General features: G+C 46.6%; 2 protein-coding genes across 4 annotated transcripts in view; both read right to left on the bottom strand.

Annotated features, from left to right (window-relative positions):
• The window catches only part of DGKG (diacylglycerol kinase gamma), a 195,608-nt gene that overhangs the window by 113,172 nt on the left and 72,436 nt on the right, over nt 1-10,000 (bottom strand). For 2 of the 3 annotated variants that reach the window (XM_081063127.1, XM_081063126.1), the window contains exons 10-14: nt 9,085-9,202; nt 7,462-7,550; nt 4,358-4,474; nt 3,233-3,325; nt 966-1,025 (exon numbers count right to left, since the gene is read on the bottom strand). In XM_081063127.1, coding sequence (XP_080919253.1) covers nt 966-1,025; nt 3,233-3,325; nt 4,358-4,474; nt 7,462-7,550; nt 9,085-9,202 — 477 coding nt within the window. The remainder of the gene's footprint in view (nt 1-965; nt 1,026-3,232; nt 3,326-4,357; nt 4,475-7,461; nt 7,551-9,084; nt 9,203-10,000) is intronic. The other variant, XM_081063128.1, reaches the window with a different exon arrangement.
• On the bottom strand, nt 1,559-1,993 carry LOC308506320 (proteasome maturation protein-like; the record flags this gene model as incomplete). Its single annotated transcript, XM_081069645.1, has 1 exon — nt 1,559-1,993. Exon 1 carries the CDS (start codon nt 1,979-1,981, stop codon nt 1,559-1,561), a length of 423 nt encoding a protein of 140 aa, XP_080925771.1. The 5' UTR covers nt 1,982-1,993.

Below are 10,000 nucleotides of genomic sequence, written 5' to 3'. Positions count from 1 at the left end.
CTGTGTGACACTCAGAAGCATCTTGGAGCCTGAGGAGTAATTTTTTTTTTTAACCTCTAATGGTGACATTCAAAATATTTAACAACCTGGAGCATGGGCACTGGCCAGTCAGAACAGGTACAGGATAACCAGATGGATGCCAGCTGTAAACAACTGGGATACCTGCAGTGTGTGTGTGTGTGTGTGTGTGTGTGTGTGTGCGAGCTTTACTTGACTTTCTGCCCTTCTAAGTGTCTAGAGCTTTCACACATTATTAAGGTTCCCCCATCATTATTGCTTATGTTTTAATTGTCAAACCACACTAATCTGCATATTTTCATTTAATCATAGAGCATCTCTGGGAAGTAGCAGTGCAGGGATTGCTATGCCCCTTTTCAAACAAGACAACGTTAAGGTTCAGAGGCAAAAAAAGGAAGCCTTAGTTTTTTGTGTTCTTTTCTGGTACTCTTTGTACCTCACTAGGTTGCCTTTCCTGCATTCCCTGGAACTTTGTGGAAGGCACAAAGAGATGTTCATTGATGAACCCAAGTTAAAAAAGGAGCTCCTACATATACATTTAGGGTGAAGAAGAACTTTTGGATGTGTTAGCTTTGTTTTGGCTGATCACATTCTGAAAAGTAGCTTGGCAGTCTTGGAAAATCCATTGTGTTCTTTTAGGCTGCACTCTTGCTATTACCTATTATAATATATTGTATATGTTGTTGTTTCATGCAACTTGTTCTTAAAGAGGTCATAAAGCCAATTTGACTAGCAACAAGCTCAACCAACTTCCCTTCTCACCACCTTCTACAGTGTGGTGGGCAAAGGTAATTCCAAAGGCTGGAAATAGTGTCGTGTGTCATGTAATTGATCAGATGAGAAAGCAAATATTGAGATACATTTCTCTCGAACCCAAACCCTACTCTCCTCTCCACAGCCTTGGACCAGCTTAGAATGAGCAGTCAGACTGGGGCTTGCTGAGGTACCTGCATTACCAGTTCACCCTTGGCTGACACGTTGCCATCAGACTTCCCACCTTGTCTGTCCTGTGAGAAGAGAGGAAAGACAAGCATCTTTTGAAAAGAATGCCTAATGTAAAAAGAGAGATCAGGAGAAAAAACAAACAGTTAATATAAAGAAAGAGAATAGAAAAACCAGTATAGTGTGGGGAGGACTTTTTCAAAGTGGGGCTTTAGACCCCCCCAAAAAGAAATGCTCCCTTATAGGTTTCTCTAGGACTCTCCAGGTCGCTGTCATCATTTGTTCTGACTTTAACTTGAAGACATTGGAAGGGACATGAAGAGAGGAAACACTGAAATTGTCAGAAATCTACTTTGTTAATTTAGAAGCTTGAGCTCTGAGAAGCAAAGTCTTAGATCTGGCTTCTCCGCTTAGCATTATCTAAATGATGTGATATTGAGAAAGTTATTATTATTTTTTTTAATTTCAAATGATCAGATATTATTTAGGCAACAATTCTCATGTGTCAGTACTTTAAATGTTGTGTACATAAAATTATAGTAAAAAGACGACTATAAACAAGATGTAGCCCCTCTATTTTCACGGACAGCACACTGCATTACGGTAAACCGAGTTTATATTCCACCATCAAGTGTGGTTCTCCCATTAGTTCACTTTGTGACGGGTCATTAAGAATATCTTCAAATCCAGTAGTCTCATCATTACCCCTCAAAATATCCAGTGAAAGGTTTGCGCTTGGAAGAAATGGAAGACGCTGAACTTGCTGCACCGCCTTGAATTCCATTTGCAACTTTAGCGGAGCAAACAGACCCTGGATGTTTCTCAGTGTGGAAAACTTCATTTTATCTTGGTTGAGCTGGAAATTTTTTTCTGATGATTCAAGAGGATGACTGGGCAAGAGTTCATTTTTCACACAAGAAAAACCTTTTCGAAGATCATGACTTTCACAAGGTCCACTTGCTGGAAGTGCAGTAACAGGGATGCTGTCCTTTAGGTGAGATCCAAGACCTCTGGCATTCATCTGCAATTCGCTCTGCGAGCAGCCTCTCAGCGCAGTGACCGCCAGTCGGCCCAGCAGCTCACTTCGAAAGTTATTTTTCTTAGTTTTATGTCCTCTTTTCTCTCTCTCAAAGGTTGATGATTTATTTTTGTGGAGGTTTATTTCACATACAGTAAAATGCTCAAACCTAAATCTACAGCTTGATGCATTTCTGCACATGTATATGCCCTTGTAAATACTGGGTCTTCAGGCCTAACTCTGTTGTAACTCCTGTTATACTGGTTTTGCCTGGCTTTTGAATTTCATATCAATGAATCATAAAACATGTCTTTTTTTGAGTCTTGCTTCTTTTGTTTAGCATTGTGTCTTTAAGATTATCTATGGTTTTACGTCTATGCATAGTTTTTTCCATTGCAATGTAGTATTCCACGATACGAATGTGCCTCAACTGTTTTATCTATCCTCGTGTCAGTGGTCATTTACTTTGTTTCCATTGTTTCACTGTTACGAATAAAGTTTCTACGAACATTCTTGTCCATGTATTTTGGTGGAATAAGTGTTCATATTTCTCAGGTAGATTCATAGGAGGGGACTTATTGGGCCATAGAGTTTTGTATTTCCCACTTGGTAGATACTACCAAATGGTTTTCTAAAGTGGTGGTTTTTCTTCAGTTTTTAATGAGAAAGGAGCAGCTGGGCAAGTCAAGGATGAGATGTGAGGAATCAGTGGGAGTTGGCTACACTTTAAGATGGAAAGGGAACAGTTAAGGTGTTTGGTGCTTGGTTTGAAAGAGGAATCTTCAACACAAGAGACAGAGAAAGTTTCAGATGGTGAAACAAGGAGTTTAATTTTGCTGAGTTCATTTCCAAATAGGGCTGAGATACCCAAGTGGAAATCCTCAAGGCAGAGAGAGTTCCACGAATGGACATAGGAGAGAGGTTGACAGGGACGAGGGAGGCCTGGGAGGCCTCGCCACGCACAGGTGGCACCTGAGGTTCCTTGAGCTGTGCTCTGCATGCCAGGTGCTTGGAACTAATGTGCTTTCCTTGATGGGCCATTTCAGAGCATCTGGGTCGCCAGCATTGGAACGACTTTAGTCAGGGGCGTTTTCTCTCACAGTCTCATAGGTGCGGCACTGACCCCTATAAACTTGTGCTGAAAACACAAACCCTAAGAATTGTTGAGGGATGTGACTGTCTGAATGCTGCCTATGTCTGAAATGTGCACGGTGTTGGGGGGCGGGAAGAGCCCTGGCGGGCAGCAGCACTTACCCGGGTGACTGGGCATATCGAGGTGGGCAGCAAGATGTGGTCTCTGAGTTCCCCACCATCACACAACATGGATAATTCACATTTGCGGTGAAACTGGAGGGAACAATGAAGACGAGAGTGAGTGAGTGACCAAGGCAATGTCAAGTACGAGGGTTTAGAGGTTTACTGGGGAAGCAAGCTGTCTAGTACTCCCCCAAATCCTGATGCACTGCTGGCTTTGACAGTACAACCGTGTGTGTGTGTGTGTGTGTGTTGTGTTATGTTTTGTGGTGTGTGTGTGTGTGTGTGTGTGTGTGCGTGTGTGTGTGGTTGGGGTGCTAAGTCTGCTGTGGGCAGAGAAAGGAGAGGAAGTGCTGCCCAGGCTGCTGGAGTAAAATGGTCATGAGCAGCGGCCTGCGGCCCTTCTGTGGGGCACCCCATGTGGAGTCCAGAGCCCCCTGGATATTTGCTCCCTAGGATCTGAGACACTTGAAGAAAGGAGGTCTTACTGAGAGGCTGGAAGTAAACCCTGTGATTCAACCTCTGCATCTTAAAAGAGTTTTGCAGTTTGATTTGGAGACACATCTTTTTTGAGGCTGATCAAGGACCTTGGTCAAAGGGACAAGACATGGCACCGAATTTGCTTTGGCAAGCAGGTCGGGCAGGTCCAGGCGTCCGGAGAGGAACTGTACATTTGCTGTGCTGGTGGCAGCAGGCACAGGCCTCTGGCCCAGGCAGCAGGGCTGCTGTAAGAAGTGTGCCTTCCTTTGACGCCTAGAGGATTCTGATGTCAAATTCCTCTCCAACTCTGCTGGTGCCCCTGGCCCCAGATGACACCCAGGCAAAAGAAGTTAATGTTCCAGCCTGCTGTTCACAGCTGCCTGGCCACATAAGCAATGGATGGGTCAGCTTCTTCTTAAGCAGCCCTCACTCCCCTGATTCTGGGGATGCCCTCTCCCGAAAGCTTGGTGATTCATTGGAGGCACTGTTAGATTTAGGGCATTGAATGGGGGCTCTGGCCACCTCCCAGCCTTGCCCCTCTAGCTCCGCTCACACCCTTTGACAGGATGTCCACTAATCCCTGGCCACAACTTGAGCAAAAAACCACACTGAAAAGAAGCAGGGCTGTCCTAGGCGCCAACCCACCGTCATCCGGCACCACACGCAGTGCCGCGCGGTGACACTCTGGTAGCACTTGATACTTTTGTGGCACCGGTCACACTTGACGGAGGTGTTCCCTTCTACCCACGCGTGCTGCATCACCTGCAGGAGGGAAGGGAAGGATAGCAGGGAAGGCTGCAGAACCAAGCCCCTGGGCTTTGGGCCTGAGGAGAAGGGTCTGGGAGGAGCACACGGAGAGGGGGGTCAGAGGGGGTTGTTTTCTGCTTAGTTTACGCAGTTATTGGAGGCTGGGCTGCTTTGCAGCATTGCACTGATGTGGCCTCTTCCTGCTTAACCACCGTTTCACTAATTAAGGTAGATGAGAAACCACTTTTCCTGTGCTTTGAATAGCTCATTCACCCTGGCAATCAAGCCTCTGAGCAGCATCTAGTCTGGCAGTCCATCTGTCTTGCAGAACTCATTGCAGACAGAGGTGCTTGTGTGCGCCCTCTTCTGGAAGGCAGCGCGATGCAGGGAAACACAGGAGGGCTTGGGCAGCAGACAAAACCCGTTGGAGTCATTGATTTTCCACTTGGCAGCAGGGTGACCTTTGACCAGTTCCTGGACCTCTCTTAGTCTCGGGTCCCTCATCTGTAGGAAAGGCATAATAAGCCCCACCTCTAGGTTTGCTGCAGGACTAAATGAGACAGCACACTTGGAAGGGCCTCCCCGGCACAGTCGTGGCCTTTTGGAGGTGCCCACTGACGGGTAACTTCCCCATCGCGTCTTCCATGGGCCAGTGGCTCTCAGCCTTAGCAGCCCATCAGCATCACCTGGGGAGCTTCTAGAAGTTCTCAGGCCCAGCCCTCACTCCACACCAAATAGAGTTTCTGGGGATGGGACCCATTATTTGTATGTCTTAAAGCACACTGAGTAATTACCATGTGCAGCTAAGGTTGAAAAACACTCTTGAAGGAAGTTAGAGGGAAAAGTTCAAAGAAATTAGTGTGGGTCACCAGTTAGCAGATTATTTCACATGTTTCCTGAAGGGCTGGTTGTACCTGCTGCCTGGACAGGAAATGCACTAGAGCAGCCTGGAAACTTGGGAAACAGGTGGGATACATGTGTTATGTGTGTGTCTGTAAGTGCAGCCGAAGTGACCCATGACACCAGATGGCCTGAGTCCTCAGTTGTCTCCCCCACGAATTCTAGAGAACTTCACAAAATTTCCACCAGGGAAGTGCCAAACTACAAGCACAATATTAAAGACACATGGAATACTTGAATGCTACCATCTCTGCTTGCATTCGATGAACTTATCAGTTATGCTTGCATTAACTTATCGGTTAAGTTACTATGTCCTCGTCTCAAAAGGGTTTTGGTAAAATTGTTCTAGGTGATGTGTCACTTCTATTTTGTAGCTTCTTACCTGCTGCTGCCATTCACCCCTGAGGGTATAAAGAACCTAGTTTGCTAATCAATTTGTCACCCACACCTATGTGGTCATACTGAAATTGCTCTGAGGTCATTATATCCATTTTCCAGAGAATGAAATGAGGCTCAGAGAGGTATAGCGACTGGCCCTAGGTTCCAAGGCTGGTCAGTGGCCAAGCAGGGCGTCATAGCCAGGTCTTCTGACCGCAAGTCCACGGTCGTCTCCCAACACCACATTGCCTTCTCCATCGTCTTCTGGGATCAGAAGACGATGGTGAAGGACTTGGGTTGCCCCGGGAGACACAGAAGGTCGTGCATGTGCCAGGCTGGCCCCTCTGTGGCCTTCCTCTGTTCCAGAGTGCAGGCTTAGGGCCTAAGCCAGGAGTGCACCATGCGTCCTGGTGAAAGGCATGGACATGGAAAGGTGTGTGTATGGGCGTGGTGTGGAAGGAGTCGAAGGAGGCCATGCAGTGTCTCACGGAGCATGCATGCATGTCCTGGGAGGTGCCCTTCTCTCTCAAAGTCTTTTTGGGGAGGGCTGGATACCACTCTTACCTGCTAACCGTCTCCTGACTCAGATTCCTCATTGGAATCTTCCCTACAAAAACTCAGTGTCCTTCTCCTGCTAATTTTGAGAAAAGTCTATTTCCAGACTCGGTGAACGGCACCACCCAATGGTCAACTTAGAAACCTGGGACCCATTCCCCAACTTCTCCCTTCTCTCATCTCTTACAACCCCATCGCCAAGTCCTGGTAGTGGTCCATCCACATTATCTCAGATTCCTCTTCATTTCCTCTACCTTAGCCAGTGGGACCGTCAAAATGCTCAACAACTGGCACGGCGGGGAGATAGTGAGCACAGACAGAGCCACAACTGGTACCGGGGATAGGTCAGAGCACAGCGGGCGAGTGCGGACCCCAGCCCAGGCGGGCCCTCAGGGCAGCACTGCCTCTGGCCTGAACTGTTGGAAGAGTTTTTGTCCCTCAGATCTCTCTCCTGCACTACGGTCAGAGCAAGTAATCCAATTGACAAACCCAATGATCTCACGTGCTCAACGCTTTTTAGTGTCTCCTTAGAAACTCCTTCCCGACGTCTCATCTGGCCTCACAAGACCTTCCCAGGCTGGAGCTCTCCACTTTCAGAACACGTGGCCTGCCACTTCCCTTTAAGCGCCCTCTGTCCCAGTCACACCAAACTAAGTACAGCTCCCGGAATAAGCCATGTCTCCTCCATGCCTGTGCATTCAAGGCTTCTTCTGCCTGGGTGCCCTGTCCTCTTCCATGCAGTGTGAGTTTCTTCTGATTTGGGTTCAAGACACAATTCAGATGCCATCTGCTTTGTGAAATCTTCCCTGGCCTCCTCCCTGGGTGCCTCAACTGTGCGTCCTGCACAGACCTATTGCTATCATCCATCTCACCACTTTGTACTTGGCTCATGTGCCTATCTCTTTCCCCGTCTCTAGCCTGCACAGTTTTCCAGCAGGCTGAGGTCCATCTTATAACCTGCATACCCTCTAGCACAGTGCCTGGCTCATGGCAGACACCAGGGAGATGCTGAATGCATTGATGGATGAAGATGATTTAAGGGTGGTCCTCGAGACAGAGAAGGCACTGGATAAAGATCCCAAAGCCACTTCCTGCCCAGGAATCTGTGGTGATTGACATGTTGCCTGGGACAGAGCATGCAATAGAACAAGGCAATAGGTGTCACCCACCTCGCCGCCCCTTTTGGTTTTTGAGTACGTTTTGACACACCCAGGAATGTTTTTGGATACACAGCGTTCGTGGACGGTGTATTTACAGTCTGAAAAAAGTAAGGAAAGTGCTTGTGAGTGACCACCTAGGAAAGGTCCAGCCACCCCTCCCCACCCCCACTCCAGCTGAGGCCCATGCCTCCCTCTGGGTGGCCAGTCAGGGGCAGGGGACATAAGGAGCTGGCCTTGCCTAATGGAAATTCAAAACAGTCTCCAGTTGTTCACTGGGAAGAGAATCCATGGTCATCTCCCAGACATGCTTCTGCACATGCCACCTTGCCACACTGCCTTATGCTGCAGGCAATGAATGCAACAGGAAAACATCTCCAGAAAGACACTTCCCACTTGAGGGCAGTGAGAGGAGTCAACCTCCTCGCTATCCAGCGCCACAGTATTGTATGTCAGGGAGGCTGGGGAGTGGCTAGGAAGGCCAGGGGTCTTCCCACATGATCTTGTGTAAGTTGTTTCCTGTCTCTGAAATTCTGAGTTTTCTATAAAATGGCAATAAAATTGCTTCTCTTTCTCTTCACAGGGCTTTTGCAGCATTAAATGAGGTAATTTGTATAAAGCACCATGTGTCTGGGTCACAATAGCTAGTCCACAAATTGTTATTAATGTTGTTGCTATTACTACTTATTATTATGCAAACAGCAGAGGCCCACAGACCTGGAACCTAATAGGAATGAGACTGCGGCTATAAAAAGTGGGGAGAGCTGAATTTGTATGAGTGCTGGAAAGACCGCTTCTTAAGCCTTCTGATGCTCTCCATGGACACTGGGCCCAGCTCTGCTAAGATGACTTTTGTGGCCAAGGTCACCCGCTGCCTAGCTCACGTGCGTGTGTTTAGGTGAAAAGCTCTGGTGAGTCTGACCACACCCAAGGGCCCTCCCTGCAGCAGCAGCTCCCCACTCTCTGGTGAGTCCAGACCTGTCTGTATTGTGAGGTGACTGGCAGAACACTACTCGCATGAACCCTAGCCCCTACAAAGCCTTGTCACTGCAGCCCCCTCCCCTCTCCTTCTGCTCCCCAAATCCACCCTCTTTCCTACATCACCCCTTCTTTATCCTTCCCCTCCATCGCTTTCTTCTGTTCTCCTTCCCAGTCTCCCTGCTTCCTTTTTCATGAGTGTTTTTTCTCCTTTCCCGTCTGACTTTACTAAATGGATTATAAAGTGAAACAGTTTTAATTTCTACTGCACTATAAATATAGTTTTATGTGGCTTGTTAATAATAATAAAAAAAAAGACCCAGATTCTTCTGACCACCTGAAATATTCACTAGCAAAACCCAACTGAAATTAGTATGAGATACTTTTTAATTATGTGTGAACCTTAAGAACGTTTTTCAGTGTGTGTGTGGGTCAGTGGTTCATGACGGGACACCACCATTGGGATAGTCCTTACCCATTGTCTTGGTAGAACAAAAATAGGACATGGAGGTCTTGATTTATTCCCTGCTGTTGTAACAAGACGGGAGGTCCCTCAAGCTAGGAAGTAGAAATACCTAGACTTTTTCTGGAAAGGCTCAACCAGGTGCAGAACAAGACAGTTCTTGGGGAAAAGGGGTTTGAAGGAAGTTTACTCACAAATGCAGCACAGGCCTTGCTTCCGAACGCCCATCAGCATGACATGGCAGAAGTTGCAGTAGGTTGGTTTCTTGAAATGCTTCATGGTCCAGGCGTGCCTCCCGTCCCCTGTGGGGCCCTGCAGGGATAACAAGGGAATGGGGCGCCGAGCAGGCAGCCCTCACGTCAGCAGAAGCTCGAGGCTGCCTCCTGGGTGTTTTCTTCTTTCTAAAAAGACTCTCTTCTTGTACTTGGAAGAAAAGATATCCATTTATTTTATGGATGTAAGGACTATTTTAAAAGAAATGCAAATCAAAAGAAAGTTCTTTGTGTGTGTTTTCTAAGCTTTACAAATATTAAAAATTAGGAATATCTGAGTGGGAACATGTGTGGGGGGATAAAACAAGCCCTCTCCTATATGGCAGGTGGAAGTACAAATCCGAACAAACTTTCCTTCCTTCCTTCCTTCCTTCCTTCCTTCCTTCCTTCCTTCCTTCCTTCCTTCCTTCCTTCCTTCCTTCCTTCCTTCCTTTCTTCTTTCATTCCTTCCTTCCTTCCCTTCCTTCCTTCACTCCTTCCTTTCCTCCCTCCTTCCTATCTTTAAAGATCCTTTAAATGTTTGTAACCTTTGACTTACAAATTTCATTTCTTGAATTATGTCCTAAAAAAATAATTTTTGAAAGACAGATGAGAATTTTTGTGCTCTGTCAGATGTTTTATTTATTTAAAATAATGCAAAACTGGAAATATCCTAAAGATCTCAAAATTACCAAAAGCTCAGTTGTGGTACAACCATGTGACTTAATGTTAAGTAGCCATCAAAAAGATATTTATAAAAAATATCTCATGGCATGGGAATGAGCTCATGATATAGTGCTCTGTACAAAAAAAGAAGCAGAATGCAAATCTGATGATTTATTCTGATCTCAGTTTTATA

This window comes from Rhinolophus hipposideros (assembly GCF_964194185.1).
Source record: "Rhinolophus hipposideros genome assembly, chromosome: 2".
NCBI classification, from domain to species: domain Eukaryota; kingdom Metazoa; phylum Chordata; class Mammalia; order Chiroptera; family Rhinolophidae; genus Rhinolophus; species Rhinolophus hipposideros.
The sequence above is the reverse complement of the archived record's forward strand: the minus strand, read 5'-3'. Positions and strand labels throughout refer to the sequence as shown.